A 20,687-nucleotide genomic window follows, 5' to 3' on the forward strand; every position below is an offset into this window, starting at 1 on the left:
CGATAGAGCGCACTGCTGTTGTACTGGGTAAGCGCAATGCGCTCTTCATTTGTCTCCTGTGTACTCATGCCGCTAAATAGCTACGAATTTAAGTTGCTTAAATTGTTATTTACGTGACTATGCCGAGCTATTGCACTGTTCCTCTTTGAAAAATCAGGGAAGGCCATTTTCGTTTCACCAGTTTCTACAAAATAGAGAAAAGAGGAAGAAACGGTAGCCTGCTATTAGAAGGAAAAATTTCGGTGAGAAGAATCTGACCGAAAATATTAAAGTGTGTTCCCATTATTTTCAACCCGGTGACATCACAAAAACTTTGTTGAGTAAGTGCGATTTACGAAGGAAAATAACTTATTTTCTACCTATAAATTGATTAGGCATTTTGATAACACCAAATTTATGCGTTTGTATTTAAAGAGGAGAGAGCAAGATTAAATCCGGGCGCTGTTCCATCGCTTTTTCCGTGGACCACAAACACAACAAAAGTAAGGAAGAGACCACACACCAGAAAATTGCCGGATTGCCACGATAAGCCCACAATATCGGAATATGCAGAAATCACCTCCTTTGAAGTACGGGAAGAAATCGTGAATATACCCGAAGAAGTGAATGTTACATTTGTGACTCCCATTTTCAAAGACATTAGCACTCAAAAAATTCTACAGGGAATTTCGTTGTTGAGCAAACAGTGCGTAATCATGACGCCATATTGCTTTATACAGGATTTGTAGACGTTCAACATAGTAATTTGGTGTTTGCCGTTTTTGGAGAAAACATACAATTTACAGATATTCCCTCTTGAACCCAGACTGTGTTTCTTCTTGACAGTTATGAAGCTAAGGACCAACAAGTCTTAAAAAGAACTAGGCCTTAACTTCGAAATCCATAAAACTTCTGTTGGGAGAATATTTAATGTTTGGATTAATTTCATGTACTGCCAATTTAAAGAGTTGAACATTTGGCCTCATAGAGAAAATGTCCTTGAAAACAGCTCTCTTGCTTTTAGACAGAAATACCCCTCGACTAGAGTTATATCTGGTGCAACTGAGATTATAATAGCAAAACTTGTTCCAAAAGCAAACATTCCACTTTCATAGGGCTAACTGGCCTCAACCGTTTGGTAGGGGGATGCTGAAAAGTTTATAAATTTTGACTGCATATTTCTGAACACTGAATAATACCAGTCTTAGCGAAGTGCTTTAATGCGTAGCTTACAGCAGCAATATGCTTACAACATGCCTTGGGGCCTGCTCCAGCAAAACGTTCACATTCCCCTCCTATAATGTCACCAGGTACTCCTAAAATAAGCTCCACATTATAGGTCTTATGTTTTGTGTACTCGGATTTCACAGCACTGCATTTTAGAATTTCACCCGACGGAAATTAACCTTTTATAAACAAAACAAACTTTTCACTGAAAAGTCTGTATCCAGCATAACACAATGATTTGGTGTTGGAAACAGGTGCTCCATCTATTTCCGTTTTTCTATATACGAAATAATCCATCAGATGCAAATTTGTGATAGTGATCTTCACTTTATGCCTGATGGTCAAATATTCAAAGGAACCGGCACTGGGAAACTCAAGAATATTCACATGCCTTTGGTGGTGGACAAAGGCTGTATATACAGTTTCATGTAAGCCATCAACCTTAGAAAAAAACACGAATCGAAGTCTATAAGCAAGGGGAGAAAATGCGTGTTTAAATATCTATTTATGATTTAAGTCCTTTGGAGGTACATTTATATATTTATCAATGTACAATACTCAAGTAATTGTTTAGGAAAAGGCACGCTGACTCCTGTTCATTATTTGGATAGTAAAGCGTGTTAGAATTTTGTAATTAGCGCTGTACTAATCATTCTTCCTTCCTCCCAATAGTTTTAGCGTTTCTGGTCCGTTGCTCCTATCGCAGCTGTTTAAGGCTTAAACGCTGAAAATCGTCAGTAATATACTAGGGGATATACCTATACAATGAATTAATATAGTCTTGGAGTTAAATTAAAGAAGATACAATCGGCTATAGCTCAAACATCTTGGTCACATTCTATACATTACTCGCAGCTGACTGGGAGAAACATAAGACGATCGCCTTGCGCTTACCCAGTAGTACACGAGCGCTATCTGGCGCGAACTTTCTCTGCCTACATCCCTATTTATATTCTAGGATTTATGTATTCCATGTCATAGCTGGGAATAAAACCCAGGTCAACCAGACATCATACTACTATGCCAAAATACATGAAGTGGTGAGGGAAGAAAAAGTATAAAATATTACATAGAACCAAAGGAAAAGTTAGCACATTCTTTTCAGGAATTAGGCTATTTAAGCATCTGAACAAAATGAGAAATCATTTAGCAAAAACTGAAACAGGATCTCTGTACAGCAGGATGGGTGCAGAATAATCAAGGACAGTGAAATAAAAAAAATCAATCTTTAATTGTGTGAATATTTTTTCATAAAATGATCAATTAAAAAATACAGAAAAATAACTTTGTAAACACAAAATCAATCCTGGCCTCTGTGCATTAAAAAAATAATTCTAATACATCTGTTACAGTTAATACTTAATAAAATGTCTCGTGTGTCATATTCGGAAAAACTGAAATAGCCAATGGAAAGCGCAACGTTTCTTAAGACCTACATTATAAAATATCCATTCAATGGACCGGCTCCCTTTGAGCAAATTTCTAGCCTCTCAACTTACAGACAGTACAAATCAACTCACACGGTACGTATTTAAACAAAAATATAAATAACTGCTATTGCACATTCTTGCTTTCTCCATAAGCTATTACAGGTGATGGTTTACTGACTTAATCTCTCTGGTAACTTTCCATTTCCAATTCAAATTCTTCTTCATCGAAGAGGACATCATCCAGAACTGCAACAAAGGTAAATAAACAAAATCAAACACTAGGTTACATAAAACAATTGAAAATACAGAGCTAACAGTGTAATGTTTGAATGCATTCTTATCCTACTGCCAAGCTTTCTCTCTCTCTCTTTGATATATACACATTCAACGTGACAAGGTTTATCTCCAACAACTGGAAGATTTACAGTCACCAGATAAGAAAGTAAATCATTCAGTCGACAAAGGGTGAGTAACATTCCAGTCTTAAAACAGGATGCAAGGTCATGTTCCTGCAAATTGTAGAATTCTTACATTACTTGCTCCAAACAACTGATTGAGATATTTCCCCTATACCAATATATCCCTTATAACAAATATACTCAGAAGGTATCCCTGAACAACCTCCGAAAGTTTGTCGGTGGAGTTTGATTTCACCCGGTATATTTATTTTTCAAGGATGTCTTGTTTCTCTCCTATTCTCTAATCATGAAAACACTATCAGAACCATTAAATGCAGTGCATTTGCACAGAATAACACAAACAGTTATTGAAACTACATTTCTATAAAAATTCTATGCATATTACAATAAATGAAAGTAAATTAAGACAATATAACCCTCATCTGGAGAGTTTCAACATTGAGGCTGTAATTGTAATGAGAATTAACTAGCCAAGCATAAGAAGGCAGAAGTGAAATCAGAACACAAACAGACCTTGAATGAAAACCTACAAACTAGGAACAATACATCTGAAATTTGTTCAGTCTTGGCATTGAGGGTGGCATATTCTATTAATTGGAGACATAATAGGAATAAAAATACATTTACATAACCTGAATTTGAATATGTTTCTTAGAAGGGATAAAAATATTTTAATGCTGTAAATCTTTGACATAAAACTTTGTTCTTTACAGAAGACAATTTCTTGATATAGTCAGTCATGAAAAATACTGAATAGCAGTGGTTCACAATTGTAGGATGTGACCCCTATGGAGGGAAAGTATGCTTTCTGACATAAATTAAAACTTATCTAAATTAATTAGATACTACTTTTGCAATGATTTTTTTTAGTCCGCCTAGTGGCCATGATCGTTAAGGGGTCAAGTCTATAGGGTCCAACACTGTGGTTGGCCGGTTCGAGCCCCATTCGTAGAAAAAAAAAAGTTTCACCATCAGAATGCTGGCTGTCAGGGTAGGAGGTGGTGGGATACAATTTCTAATCACTAAATTGTGTGCCAAAAGCCAGACTTCAATTCCAAACCTCCGCACAGTAATCAAATGGAACGAGGGCTCATGGCACTGTTGATAGTGATTCGTCTGTCAGATGGGAATGTTAAGCCTTGAGTAGACCCTTTGTATGGTGTGATTCGACAGGAGTAGGCTATGTGCTGACACTGGGTTTCACCCTTTCCCTCCCTACTATCATAGACTATCACAGTATATCAAGTCCATTCATTTCATCTCCTCAACTCCTCTGATGAGGATGACGTCACGGCCATGTAAAAACTTGCTACGAAGATTCTTCTCACTTCATACCCAAACTCTGTAGAGAAATGGAAAAAGAAACCACCTCTCTCTCACTCTCTCTTGCAATGATTTTGACAAATTTAATTGCATTTAAAATCCATTTGAAAATGCTTCTGTGCCATCATCTAAGAATATAAATGAGCAAGAAAAACTCACTAGTGAGTCCTGATTAACAACTACATTTAAGAAATTGTATTTTGGAGTTCTGAAAGCATATTACAAGGAATGTCTCATTTTGAGCCACAAGGTACATTGCTTTGGCAACAATTATTTTTTTAAATGTAAGCTCAGAGTTGCCATTTCTGATATTGCACCACATTTTGATAAACTCTGTTCTCAGAAACAGACCTGTCCGCCATCTGATATTCACCACAAATATTTGATTCTTTTTTACATAGGAAAATACTGTTAGTAGTTGTTGGATTTATGCTAATATTGTTTCAATTGAATATTTATATTTGTCAACTACAAGAGTTATACAAAAAAAAAGTATTGTAGGCCTAATATTGATACACTAAAATCATGAGTAAAAAAAAAGTATCAACAAAAACACAAAGTAAATTAAGTTTTAAATTACACTGGGGGCCAGATAGTATTTTCTCTCATCAGGAGGGGGCTCCAAGATAAAGTGTTTTAGTACCACTGCGTATATAGTATTACATTTGGATGTTGATTATCTGAACCAACTGAGACTAGACATAGTCCAATAAATTTTTTTTTTTGATAACCGAACATAAAAGAGTGCACAAAATTTTAGGCCCCAAAGATAATATTACCATATTACCATGAAGATCAAATTATTTAATATAATTTATACAGTTAGATTACCTATATTTTCTGGTGACTTTTTTTGTTGAAATGTAGCTCTGCATTTCCTCGCTGCGAGGTCCCTATTGCCTCCAGTACAAGAAGATGAGCTTAAAAGCATTCAGGTTCACGTTCGAACTACATCATTGCAGTTTCCATGGCAGCAAACCCTTCTGCATGCGTTGGACTCTTACTTTCTCTGTCATCTCCATCTGCGTCCATTTCATTTTCCGAGGCATCAGACATTCCCTGGACGCATTCTATGATTTAGTCTTCATTTAAAACTTGAAAACCAGGATCCACATCACTTTCCAGCCATTGATTTGTATCTCATTCATCACATTCTTCAGATCTAGAGATTGACTGAACCAATCCTGTAAATTCATTAACCTGCTGCTCTCTGGGGTCACTTATTTTGTAAGCTGGCCACAGTTTATTTCAAGCTCTTTTGAGACTGTTTTACTTCACCAGTTCCCATGATTCTGCTAATGTACAACAGCAAATTGAGATTCTCAGAAAAAGCAACAACCCTCAACTCTCTCCTAGTCGTCATCTGCAAGTAGTAAATGGCAGAGGACTTGCTTCTTATACCTATCTTCAGTGTTTCAAAACCCCTTGATCCATTTGTTGAATAAGAGCAGTTATGTTTGGAGGAAAATACATAATCTTAAAAACACTGTCAATAACACTCAGAACTTCAACTAACAGATGATACAGTGCATTGTCGAGAAGTAGGAGGACTTTACCGCTTTTACCTTGCCGTTCACGGTACCTTTTAACAATTGGCTTTATGTCACACTGACAAAGCTAGGCTTTATGGCGACAATCGGATGGAAAAGTGCTAGGAGTGGGATTGAAGTGGCCATGGCCTTAAGGTACAGCCACAGCATTTGTCTGGTGTGAAAATGGGAAACTATGGAAAACCATCTTCAGGGCTGCCGACAGTGGGGTTCGAACCCACTATCTCTCAAATGAGTTCACAGCTGCGCGCCCCTAACCACATGGCCAACTCGCTCAGTGGTAACTTTTAACACTGGGTACAAAATCTTCTGCATAGCATTCACAAAAAGGTGTGAATACATCCAAGCATTATTTTGCCCTGTGTACACAGCAGGACTGTAAGCAACATTTTTAAAGCATTGAGGCTTCTTGGATCTTTCCAATCACCAGCAATGGTAGTCTATATGTCCTACTAGTATTTGCAAAAAGTATGACCCGTAATTCTTTCTTTACTAACTTTAAATTCTGGAGCTGCAGATTACCTTTCTTCTTCGCGGTAGTGATTTCCAATTCAATCCTGTCTCATCTGCATTATAAACATAATCTCTTGAATATCCTCCATTTTCCACAATGTTGAGAATTTTTAGTTTCATTTTACTTGCAGCTGTATCATCACATACAAGGATTCTCCCTCAATTTGCAATTCTCTTATACCGTGCCAATATTTGACAATTTTTAACCAGCCAGTACTGGCTTTGAAATCTGAGGACCTCCCCAAATTGTAAGTTCTAATGCCTTTTCACATAACATTTGACCTGATACCAGTTCGCCTTTCTAACGCCCTTGCACAAACCACGTATAAACTGCCCGATCAAGGATTTCTTTCCTTCATAGTTTTTCCTTTTTTGGAACCATCCTTGGAAACAAGTTTTGATGCAAACTGTACAATGTTTTACCAGTTTTGTTTTATACCTGATATCATGGATACACCTATGCCATACACTGTTGCTAGAGAAGATCCATTTTCTCCTTTTTCTAGCTGGTTTAAAATTGATAATTTTGTTTTGATTGTCAACACATTACAATTTTGTTTAATGGAAGATGCCACGTCTGATACACTAATACTATACTGTACACAAACAACACACAGATATCACAAGTTTATAACACAGAACACAGCACAACACAACTCTTCAATCACCCGTCTTAAACTGAAAAATTTGTAAGAATTTATAGAAGTCAAGTGATCAATATACGGTATAAAACTGTACTAACCTATACATGTTCTAAGAGGCTTAGACAGGAACTTGGACTTTCCACAAACTACAGATAATGGGAAGACCTTGCAAAAGTTTCTTGATCAAACTGAAAGCTAATTAGTGTCAGATGATTGACAGACTGGAATCCAAGGGTCTGGTGTAATCGCATATTTTTTAATTTTTTATTTTCAAAATCTTCCTCCAGTTGGAGGCTGCCTAAGAAAGAGAATACACTAAAACAACTTCATTCAAAAATTTTAAAAAATATAAGTCTTAGTCTGGCAGACACAAGTAGTGCCTGAGTATCAAAAGAAAACACCTGAGCACTTTCAGTCCCCAGTCAATGAACTCCTTGGAACTGATGCTGAAGGCCTTCATCAACACTATCGTCTTCTTAGGACTGCCCCTATTGCACCGATCATGAGACCCCTCACTTCTACATCGTCCAACTCATATTTATTCATATAATATACCACTGAAGGCAGGCAGATAGACTTCTTGTCTGTGTCTACTTTGTCTGGTTGGTCGGAGTGTGTTTCAAATCTTAGTGTGGGGTCATTTTTCCCTTTAATGGCGACCATGTCTATCCTTAGTATGGATAAGAAATGTGTTTTTCCACCATTCAGTACACAATTTATTTTAATAGATTAAGCTAGTACCGGTTTCGGCTCTTTAACAGCCATCATCAGCTAGTACATGATTTGTTTTAGCCATTAGACAATTCACAAGTTGTTATTGTATTAGGCATCCAGATGTCTAATGGGGGATGGAAATGTGTACAATAGCATATAATTAAAATATCAGTAGTCAGGGTAAAAAGTTACAAATTAGAACATGAGTATGTAAAACATATTGAAACACACAGGCCACAATATATAACATTTAAAAAGTTTCAACACATTAAAATGGTACGTATAGGTAGACACTTGTTAAAATTTTCAATTCATGCTACATAGATTCCATTCTTCTGTCCTCTGTGCAGTTCCTTTACTTCTAAGTTATGTTGATTTTAGCTGTGTAAGGTAATCTTCGAGAACATTCTGAAACTGGTGTACATCTTATTGATATGGGCCTTTGTCATGAAGAAATTTTGTTGTGTTATATATCCCAACTTGTGATGTACTATGGCAAGTTTCAATATAGCAAACAGCAGGTCTCGAGCTTGTATTTAGAAGTAGTTGGTGGCAACACCTCTCTCGTCTACGTTTGTTGTTGTAGTCTGTAAAGATAAGGTGATATAAGTATGCCGGTAGTGTGTGTATGAAGGAATGCCCAGTGTGTGTATGGAAAGAGTACTTACTATAGTTGTTGTGGAAGTCTTGTGCCGATGTGTTTGAAGGCTTGTGTTCTACTGCGAGTGCGTCTGGGGCTCATATTAGCTGTGGAGGGGAATGTAGGTGGAGGGGAAGAAGGAGTGGCCGTAGGAGAAGTAGGGGCGGGGTCAGGCTTGTGATTCGTTGGTTTGTTAGAGCGTGTGTTTACTATTTTGAGGTAATCATTCTTTAATGTCGGAATGGCTTTGTCAAAAATGATGCTGGTTTTTTCAGTAATATCATTAATGTTATGATTGGGGTTAGCGTATTGGTCTAAAGAAACGTAGAAATCTTCGGTTATGTTGAGCAGGGGGCCCTTGGAGTTTATATTTAGTATCGTCATGTCGTTATTGATGTTTGTGAAACTATGCTTAGATTCTTCTACATGTTGGCCTATTGATGAGAAATGGTTATGTTTTACTGCATTTATATGTTCATTGTAGCGGATGGTGAAGTTTCTGCCTGTACGTCCTATGTAACTTATGTCACAGTTGTTACATTTGATACAGTAGACACCTGATTGGTTGTATTTATTGTTATTATTGACTGTTTTAGTGTTATGTATAATGTTGGTACTATTGTGTGTGGTTTTGAATGCTGTTTTTATGTTGCGCTTCTTGAAAATATTAGTTATAGTATATATGTGGGTGTTGTTAAAGGTAAATAGGGCATAGTCTTTTTTGGGTTTGGCTGTTTTTGCTCATTTAGTTTTAGGTTGTGATTTTATTTTGTGAATGATTTTGTTGACCATTTCTTTGCTGTATCCGTTATGTTTAGCTATGTCGTGGATTAACTTCAATTCATTGTTTTGATCTTCTGTTGTCATTGGGATGTTAAAGGCTCTATAAATCATACTATAATAGGCTGCTCTTTTTTGTGTATTGGGATGAATGGAGTCATTTTTTATGGTATTTGAGGTGTGTGTGGGTTTCCTGTAGATCTTGTAAGATAAGTGGTTGTTGTGTCTGGTTATTGTTAAGTCTAGGTAATTTAGTGTACGGCTATTTTCGGTTTCTTTGGTGAATTTAATTTGGGGATCTAGAGTGTTAAGCTTGTCTAGTATAGTTTGTGCGTCAGTGGATCTATTATCTAAAACTACGAAGACATCGTCAACAAATCTGCACCAAAAATGTATATTATCTATTTCTCTGATTGACGTGTATTCTAAGTTATCTATATATATTTCTGCTAATATTCCGGAGGCAGGAGACCCCATAGGTAGGCCTTGTTGCTGATAAATGGTATCGTGAAATCTGAAATAGTTATTGTTTATGGCGAATTCAAGTAAGTTTATGAATTCGTTTATTTCTAAGGTGCTCAAGTTGCTATTGTTTTTTAGGTTAGATTCTATTATTTTGATTGTTTGTTTAACAGGAATGTTAGGGTACATATTTATTATGTCAAATGAAGCAAGGGTATGGTGTTGTTCGATCTTTAGCTCTTTGGTTCTGTTGCAGAAATCTATTGAGTTTAGTATTGTTTTGTTTGCTAAAAATGTATAGTGCTTTTTTAAAATTTTTTGGATGAATTGCGATAATTTGTAGGTTGGACTGGCTCTATAGTTTATAATTGGTCTCATAGGTACCTCTTCTTTATGTATTTTTGGGTAGGCAGTCGGTAATTGAGGGTTTGTTGTTATGAGTTTAGCAGATTCAGTTTCGGTGAGAAGAAAGTGTGTGTTTTTAAGTAAAATTTTTAAATTCCTTTGTATGTTGTTGGTTGGATCTCGGCGTTTAATAGAAAAAGTATTGTCTTGGAAACATTTTTTAGTCTTTGTTATGTATTCATTTTTATCCATAATGACCGTAGTGTTGCCTTTGTCGGCCTTCGTTACTAGTAGATTGTTCTGTTTTATTTTATTTTTAAGTTTGTTTAAGTTCGATCTATTGGTGGTATTCATGTTTGGGTTATTATTGTGGATGCTATTGATGTATTGCGGGATTTTTCTACTGATTTCGTGTCTTACTTCATCTCGTATGTCATATGGGATCTTTTGTAAAGCAAGTTCTGTTTCGGTAATGGTAGTTATAATATTCTGGTAGGATGATGCATTACCCCAGTTGTGTTTGGGTCCCCTGTCCAATATATCCGTTTCTACGTCGTCAAATACGGTTTGCTTAAGATTTTTTATAGGCGGATGGAATTTATGTTGGGAATCCTTGTTAGGAAGAGAGGGATCTTTGTTTTGGATTATGGTTAGTGGCTTTGGTTTACTTTGTTGTTGTTTCAGTGTTTCCAGTTTTTTGTTTAGTGTGTTTTGTTTCTTTATGGCTAAGTCTTCTATTTTTTCTCTGGAAATTCGTTGAAAGTAATTCCAATAGCTGTGTGGGAGTTCATGGGATGCTTTCAGGTGTGTTGAGTAAAGTTCATTATTAAGGTGTTGTTTCTTACGATATAGGAATTTTATTTCTTCTTTTAACCAAATTTCATTAGTTCTGTTTTGTGTTTTGCGTGTCTGAGCAGTTCGTCTGTGTTTATTATTGTATTTCTGGAGAAATTTCGGTGTTAAGTTGTTTGAAAGGCATTCCTTCAAAAAGGCAATGCTTTTGGTTGTGTTCATTAGTTTAATTTTCAAGTTCTGATATTTAAATGCCTTACGTTTTGCCTGGTTGGCTTCCGTATTATTATTTATAAATTTCATTTTCCGTATTGACAGATTCAAAGTATAGATAAGAAATGTGTTTTTCCACCATTCAATACACAATTTATTTTAATAGATTAAGCTAGTACCGGTTTCGGCTCTTTAAAGGCCATCATCAGCTAGTACATGATTTGTTTTAGCCATTAGACAATTCACAAGTTGTTATTGTATTAGGCATCCGGATGTCTAATGGGGGATGGAAATGTGTACAATAGCATATAATTAAAATATCAGTAGTCAGGGTAAAAAGTTACAAATTAGAACATGAGTATGTAAAACATATTAAAACACACAGGCCACAATATATAACATTTAAAAAGTTTCAACACATTAAAATGGTACGTATAGGTAGACACTTGTTAAAATTTTCAATTCATGCTACATAGATTCCATTCTTCTGTCCTCTGTGCAATACAATACTTTTTCTATTAAACGCCGAGATCCAACCAACAACATACAAAGGAATTTAAAAATTTTACTTAAAAACACACACTTTCTTCTCACCGATACTGAATCTGCTAAACTCATAACAATGAACCCTCAATTACCGACTGCGAAAGCCTACCCAAAAATACATAAAGAAGACGTACCTATGAGACCAATTATAAACTATAGAGCCAGTCCAACCAACAAATTATCGCAATTCATCCAAAAAATTTTAAAAAAGCACTATACATTTTTAGCAAACAAAACAATACTAAACTCAATAGATTTCTGCAAAAAAAAAAAAAAAAAAAAAAAAAAAGCACAGACAGAAGAATGGAATCTATGTAGCATGAATTGAAAATTTTAACAAGTGTCTACCTATACGTACCATTTTAATGTGTTGAAACTTTTTAAATGTTATATATTGTGGCCTGTGTGTTTTAATATGTTTTACATACTCATGTTCTAATTTGTAACTTTTTACCCCGACTACTGATATTTTAATTATATGCTATTGTACACATTTCCATCCCCCATTAGACATCCGGATGCCTAATACAATAACAACTTGTGAATTGTCTAATGGCTAAAACAAATCATGTACTAGCTGATGATGGCCGTTAAAGAGCCGAAACCGGTACTAGCTTAATCTATTAAAATAAATTGTGTATTGAATGGTGGAAAAACACATTTCTTATCTATACTTTGAATCTGTCAATACGGAAAATGAAATTTATAAATAATAACATGTCTATCCTTCTCGTTCTGCCATTTACTCCGATGCCAGGAACTTCCTCATGCACATGAAATCCTTTCTCACGGACCATCTGTGCTATGGACAACCTGATGTGATGTCTGATGTTTCGAGAGCTTCACCGAAGGCATGGGAACCCAAGACGTGAGGCAAAGTTGCAGCCTCACTGAATCTTCTGCAGTGGTTACCATCATGCGACCTTCCCGGTACAGTTCTTACAGGTGCAACATTACATGCCATTTTCAGCGCCTCTCCACTCCGTGCTAGAAAGGCCATCATGGTTTCTAACCCAGCGGTTTGCAGGAGGGAACTCCTTATACAGACACACTCCCTGACCTTTGCTTCTCAACTGATACAGTTTAAGAACATCCCCAACAGTTATGGATATTGTAGGATAAAGAAGTAATGGAGAGGTAAGAAAATACTGCTGAAGAACTGAAAGAGTTACCTTCATCGTCAGTTTTTTCTCCTTTTTGCTTCCATGAAATGTATAGCGATTACTATCATGTAACAATTACAATTCTACTTCAAGAAGTAAATTATACTCATAAAAGGTAGCGATTACTAAAAAATGTATTTGTTACAAGTACAGTAGAACCTTATAAATCTGGACTAATTGGGGCTGTAAGTTGTCCGAATTATCAAAAGTCCGGGTTAAACAAAATAACTTATGAAATGAGCCGAGGTACATACTTAAACACACTGTTCAGTGAAAAGAACGAGTAAAGTACAGTACAGAAGAAGTCCGCTATAGCGAGTACGGCATATAACGAGAACTCCGCTATAGCGACGATTTTTTCTGTCCCTTCAAAATTCCTATATTAAACTGTGTATCGTCCTTCAGTTACAGCGCGAGCCCTATCACTGACGCATCCGTTATTACGAGCGATAAAACGCACACGATTTTTTCCTGTTACCGATATTTATGCACCCCAGCGATTATATTGCATGCGATCGATTACTTTCGGCATCATTTCCTCGCTATGTGCACTAGCGAGTTCTCTCGTCGACATTCGAAGGTGATATCAGAGTCGATTAGTAATACCGTCGACTGCTGTTACGTACAGAAAATTCAAAATCAAAGAGCACATATTTTTGTAATAAATGCGTAAATAATGTGTCCGATAACGGATGTTAACTCGTTAAAAATTAAGGCTGACTAAATACTGCAAGTAAGTAAGAATGGGACACACCTCGAGATATGGCAGAGTGTTAGTTTATATTTTTTCGCGTCTGGTTAAATTACGGAAAGGCTATTATGAAAATTTATAGCGAGAAGGTTATCATTTCTCTACTGGTGCCTGAAGTGTGTTTTCATCATATGTATAGTACAGTTAAGTTTGAATAGGTGACGCTATTTGAATAAGAAAACGGCAACGTTTGCAACAAAATGCGATCGATCATCTTCGGTACGGTATAGTTTTCTCACTTTGTGCTTTTGTGAGCTCTCTCGTTGACATTCAACGGCGATGTTGGAATTGATTACTAATATCCGTCGACTGTGGTTCTCTAAAGAAAATTCGAAATGAAAAAGGATAACAAGTTTTCGTAATAAATGCGTAAATAACGTGGCCGATAGCAGTTGTTAACTCGTTAAAAATAATGACTGAAGTAAACGATACCTTGATTTTAATGTTATATACAGAAATTAAGTAAGAATGTGATACACCTCAAGATATGGCAGAGTACTTCACTGATTTCAGAGGATATTTCATATCTTCTAGCGTCTAATTAAATTTCGGAAAGGCTATTTACATGTAAATTTTTCGCAAGTAGGTTATCATTTCTCTACATGCGTTTCAAATATGTTTTCATGATACATATACGATTACGTTAGGTGACGCCGTTTGAAGAAGAAAACTGAAGTGTTTGCAACAGAAACCTCTGGAGTGATACTGTATTTCTCCGAATCCAAGACTTTTTCTCAGAATCTCATGCGAAAACTCAAGGGTTGTCTTTCATTCGCGGCCTAACAGTAAGTTAATGGATACCACTGGCAACAACCGTGGTAACCACACTGCTTCTTTTCACACTTGCATAAAACTCGTTGACAAATGACCGGCTCTTTACTATAGCCTACATCGCTATCCGCGACAACCGGTTGTACAGTGCTTGTGTGTAACGTCACTGGATCTCAGGAAATAATGAAGAGAGTATGGCGTTCTATTAGCTTCTACAAAAATGTTTCTCAAATCTGCAGAATGGCATCAAAACATGCAAGCCTTCGAATTCTTAGCAAGACCATGGCTACTCAGTGGCAGAGTTGTAACGCGTCTATTGTACTTGACGCTTAGTAAAATTAAGTTTTATAGACAGCAGGAATATTTTCGTGATGGATAGTCGAAAGATACGTAGAAAAGGTATTGCCGGCAAATTTTCAATGGGTTCTAGTCGATATTATGATGCCAATTTTACTGTAAGTTAATTGTTATTAAACACTCGTAAATGTAGAATAATTGTGAAACCGCAAGAAAATACGGCATAGGCCTAACTAAAGCCAATATTTGGCGTTAGCGTGAAGACAAAGAGCAAAAAAAATGCGTACTGTACAAAAAATGCATTCAGTGGTCCGCAACAAGGACGCTTTAAAGAAGTCGAAGATAAAATTGTGAGGTATGTGCACAAAAAACGCAAGGGCGGAATGGTCATTCCGTGGCGCAATAAACTTGTTCGATGACTTTCAACACCCGCGATTAGGCCTATACATCGCTAGCCGCTGAATTTGGCCGAACCCGGCGAGCGAGACGTGCGTGTAGCGGTAGCCGGTTATATCTGACACTGAGTAAAAGTAACAGTTTTATGGACAGCAAGAATAATTTCCTGATGGATCATTGTAGAGACGCATGGATTAGGTATTGCCGGCAAAGTTTCAACGGCTTCTCTTCGGTACTATGATGTATATATATATGTGTATATTTAACTGTTCATGTAGGTGTGTGTATGGTTGGACAGAATAGCAGGCTTCATAGCCTGAGTCCCGCCATATAAATAAATAAATAAATAAATAAATAAATAAATAAATAAATAAATAAATAAATAAATAAATAAATAAATAAATAAATAAATAAATAAATAAATAAATAAATAAATAAATAAATAAATAAATAAATAAATAAATAAATAAATAAATAAATAAATAAATAAATAAATAAATAAATAAATAAATAAATAAATAAATAAATAAATAAATAAATAAATAAATAAATAAATAAATAAATAAATAAATAAATAAATAAATAAATAAATAAATAAATAAATAAATAAATAAATAAATAAATAAATAAATAAATAAATAAATAAATAAATAAATAAATAAATAAATAAATAAATAAATAAATAAATAAATAAATAAATAAATAAATAAATAAATAAATAAATAAATAAATAAATAAATAAATAAATAAATAAATAAATAAATAAATAAATAAATAAATAAATAAATAAATAAATAAATAAATAAATAAATAAATAAATAAATAAATAAATAAATAAATAAATAAATAAATAAATAAATAAATAAATAAATAAATAAATAAATAAATAAATAAATAAATAAATAAATAAATAAATAAATAAATAAATAAATAAATAAATAAATAAATAAATAAATAAATAAATAAATAAATAAATAAATAAATAAATAAATAAATAAATAAATAAATAAATAAATAAATAAATAAATAAATAAATAAATAAATAAATAAATAAATAAATAAATAAATAAATAAATAAATAAATAAATAAATAAATAAATAAATAAATAAATAAATAAATAAATAAATAAATAAATAAATAAATAAATAAATAAATAAATAAATAAATAAATAAATAAATAAATAAATAAATAAATAAATAAATAAATAAATAAATAAATAAATAAATAAATAAATAAATAAATAAATAAATAAATAAATAAATAAATAAATAAATAAATAAATAAATAAATAAATAAATAAATAAATAAATAAATAAATAAATAAATAAATAAATAAATAAATAAATAAATAAATAAATAAATAAATAAATAAATAAATAAATAAATAAATAAATAAATAAATAAATAAATAAATAAATAAATAAATAAATAAATAAATAAATAAATAAATAAATAAATAAATAAATAAATAAATAAATAAATAAATAAATAAATAAATAAATAAATAAATAAATAAATAAATAAATAAATAAATAAATAAATAAATAAATAAATAAATAAATAAATAAATAAATAAATAAATAAATAAATAAATAAATAAATAAATAAATAAATAAATAAATAAATAAATAAATAAACAAATAAATAAATAAATAAATAAATAAATGCCAATTTCATGTTAATGGTCCTTAAACCTGCAGTTATAAAGAATAATTGTGCAGCCGGAAAAAAAAAAAAAAAAAAAAAAAGGAAAAAAAAGGCATGACGAAAGTTAATGTTCGGTGTCTAAAAATAGTCTAAAATTGCGTAGGCCTACTGTACAACAAAGGCATTCATATGATTTTACAAAGTACTTTTTGAGCCAGATTTAAATTTTTTGAAGGAAAAAGTGGTATTCATCTTGGATTCGGAGAAATACGGTACCATGCATTTTCAGAATGAAATTAAACATACACTTCACGTAATATCGGATTTCGAAAAATAACAAACAAGTAAGCCGGTGTGGATATCATCTGCGGAAACGCAAGTTTTAAACAATCTTATTGCCGTTTCATACCGATTTTAATGTATATGGGGGGTTTCCCGACTTTAACACAAAAAACGGATATAACGACAATCCGTTATAGCGAGTACATTTTTCGCTGTTATGAATTCTCGCTATTACGGACTTCTACTGTATTTTAAACTTAAGAACACAAAGGTTATTTTGTATACAAGATATAATGCAATACAGTATTAGGCCCAACAAATCAATCAATCAATCAATCAATCAATCAATCAATCAATCAATCAATCAATCAATCAATCAATACTGATCTGCATTTAGGGCAGTCATCCAGGTAGCAGATTCCCTATCTGTTGCTTTCCTAGCCTTTTCTTAAATGATTTCTAAGAAATTGGAAATTTATTGAACATCTCCCTTGGTAAGTTCCAGTCTCACTGCATCTTCTGCAGTGGTTACCATCAAGGGACCTTCCCGGTACAGTTCCTACAGGTGCAATGTTACATGCCATTTTCAGCACCTCTGCACTCTGTGCTAGAAAGGCCATCATGGTTTCTAACCCACTTACTTCCACAGCCATTTCTAACTACAGTGAAACCTCGTTAGCACGTTTTTCATTAACACGTTTTCTGCTTAGGACGTTGGAAATTTGAAGTCGACGCCCATGGTATTAAATCAGTATAAAAAATACCTCACTTAACACGTCACGATTTTTTGCCTTTTCCGCTTGGTATGATCGTATACTCCCCAGACCTGAAAATGTTCTTTGTCATCCCTTGTGCACGGAATGTGATTGCCAACAGAGATAAAGAGCCCTCGCCATGGGTTGGTTGGAGAAAGTTGCGCGATAAGAGGAAATGACCTTGAATACCCGAACACCGAGTATATTGCGCCTTCAAGGGGCAAGAACAAGTACTCCGTGGTATGCACTACCCATGCATCTTGGTAGGTGTGCTATTGACCAACTGATGAGCCCAACTTAGCACACTGGGGTGAAACGCTGGCAACCAGGAATGAGTTAGCTGGAAAATTTATAATGTCCAATAACGGACCATTTATATTGGTACATACCGCTTAGTCGAGCAATTCGTCTTCTTTCTCCCAAGTCCTCCCAGCCCGAACTTTGCAACATTTTTGTAACACTACTCTTTTGTCGGAAATCACCCGGAATAAAATGAGCTGCTTTTCTTTGGATTTTTTCCAGTTCTTGAATCAAATATACCTGGTGAGGGTCCCATACACAGGAACTATACTCTTTTTGGGGTCTTACCATATATTTGTATACCCTCTCCTTTACATCCTTACTACAACCCCTAAACATCCTCATAACCATGTGCAGAGATCTGTACCCTTTATTTACAATCTCATTTATGTGATCACCCCAATGAAAATCTTTCCTTATATTAACACCTGGGTACTTACAGTGATCCCTAGGGCCCAGATTTTTAGGTTTTAAATTATTTTATTCCTTGCTAGCTAACTGCAGTATTTTTACTTATCCATTTCATTACCATTGGAGTAAATTACTCGAATCTTATAAAACCTAAAAATACCTAAATAAGACGTTAATAACTAAAAAAACTAAATGGGCTATTCAAGACAGTATTACGTTATTTTGAAATAGAAGTACCAAATATTAATGAAATTGAATGATTTTTTAAATAAACATTATGTACTTTTGAAAAGACTTCATGGTTTGGAACTGGGAGTGGTTTGTAAGTGTAACTAGTGCGGGCGAAACAACGTAATACGATACTATTCCACCAGGGTACAGCACAAAACAAGAGAGATCCCCCTGGCGTTCACTGACCTGTATCTAGCAGGTACAAGCCTGCCTAACTTGCCAGCTTAAGTGCATCTCTCATTGTGTACGGTCGACTACCGCCAGCTACGGCGCTGTTCACTGTTTAGCTCTATACACATTATTGTATGACAGACTATAATTAATTTTCCCTATAAATCAATTTATTATTGAAGGCAGTTTAAGAAGCTTACGCATCTCAGAAATAGCGATGCCTAAAGGCAGGTCATCTCGAAGTTGCTCGATTCGCCAGTGGATTGGTAACGATCCGGACTTTACTACAGATGGCAAAATTATATTTTCTCAAGTCTGCCAAAAGCAGGTAGGGAATTATTTAGCATACCTCCAATAAATAAAAATCCCCATTACTGTAATGGAAAGTAAGTTTTATAGAAAATTATAAATTAGTTAACATAAATATTATGGGCTCTCATAAGACGAATGCTGCAAAGCAAACCTCGGATGAGTAATAGTACAGTAAGCGCAATTTTTAGTGATACCTGGTTTTGCGGGGGTGAGGAGTAAGGAGGGAGCTCTCCCAGTTCCGGTAATACTGCCAAATTCAATGGAAATTAAATCTGAAGTGAATCGAAAGTATGATCAATGGATATGAATTTTCTAAACCTTTATTATCTTAGCATGAATTCTCTGAAATATCACTTCTACAATTATCACTGCTATCTGCAGTACTATTAATTCTCAGACATATCACTTCCACAATCACTTTCACAATTGTCACTGCTATCTGCAGTACTATTAATTACAATCTCGTCCATGGCTATTTCCATAACACCGTCGTGCCTCCGATGAGGTATAATTTTATTTATCATCTCTGAGGTATTCTTCTTTATCTCCTTCTGGGCGTCTGTGTGTTTTTGAGTTTTTTATTTTTGTTTGTTGTGAGAATAATTTTAATTATAATAGGGTTTTATTTTATTATATATGATTTGGTGATTTATTCCCCTTCCAGTTCTTTCAACTTTCTGCATTACCCCTCCCAATCTGCAGCAGATACTAAATGGCATGCCCCGATGTTCAGTCATCGTAAGTTAACTGCTGACATATCTCCCGTAATATTGTGTCCTTTGAATTCGCGTTTTATTTTTGCCCATGCCAATTCAATGACGTTCAGATCACAGTTGTATGAGGGAAGACGTATGACGTGACCTGTTTCACCAGCCATGGCGTCAACAGCATAAATTTTATTAGGAGGCCTGTTTTCCTCACTCATGTTCAATCCGAACCTATATTTTGGCTTTGCTGTGTAAACAACAACAGTACTAGTACGTAAAGAGTACGGCAGATGTCTCTCGGCGATGCATAGGCCCTAATCGATTCACAGTTTGTGTTTCAAAGGTTGCCAATACAAATCTCAAAGATAACCAAGGTCTACCGATTAAGCACTAGGGAGCCCAGGTATAACTAAAAGTTGCTCGTAATCTACTAGGGAGTCCACACAAAATGAAAAGTTGAGCGAATACTACATACCCTGTGTCTACAATAAACAATAATTATATTTTTAAACGTATTTTTCCAGGTGGCATATGACCAAAAATCACATTTTGTGCAGCGCAAGGAATCTACAGGCCATATCAGTAACAATGCTATCAAAAAAGGAGCAATTTTCCATCGCACCAGCCACTAATTTCCAGTTTTCCTGGCACTTCAATGGTGGATAATTTTAATATCAGTTTATGCTATTTGCTTTACGGCGCACCGACACAGATAGGTCTTATGGCGACGATGGGATAGGAAAGGCCTAGGAATGGGAAGGAAGCAGCCGTGGCCTTAATTAAGGTACAGCCCAGGCATTTGCCAGGTGTGAAAATGGGAAACCACGGAAAACCATCTTCAGGGCTGCTGACAGTGGGGTTCGAACCCACTATCTCCCGATTACTGGATACTGGCCGCACTTAAGTGACTGTAG

General features: G+C 34.6%; 1 protein-coding gene across 6 annotated transcripts in view; it reads right to left on the reverse strand.

Moving 5' to 3' along the window:
• Window positions 1–2,425: 2,425 nt before the first annotated feature.
• LOC136877349 (uncharacterized) overlaps window positions 2,426–20,687 on the reverse strand; it is a 264,500-nt gene continuing 246,238 nt past the window's right edge. For all 6 annotated transcript variants that reach the window (XM_067151317.2, XM_067151316.2, XM_067151313.2 and 3 more), the window contains one exon: window positions 2,426–2,882. In XM_067151317.2, coding sequence (XP_067007418.2) covers window positions 2,815–2,882 — 68 coding nt within the window. In that variant the 3' untranslated portion in view covers window positions 2,426–2,814. The remainder of the gene's footprint in view (window positions 2,883–20,687) is intronic.

Source organism: Anabrus simplex, chromosome 7 (assembly GCF_040414725.1).
Source record: "Anabrus simplex isolate iqAnaSimp1 chromosome 7, ASM4041472v1, whole genome shotgun sequence".
NCBI classification, from domain to species: Eukaryota; Metazoa; Arthropoda; class Insecta; order Orthoptera; family Tettigoniidae; genus Anabrus; species Anabrus simplex.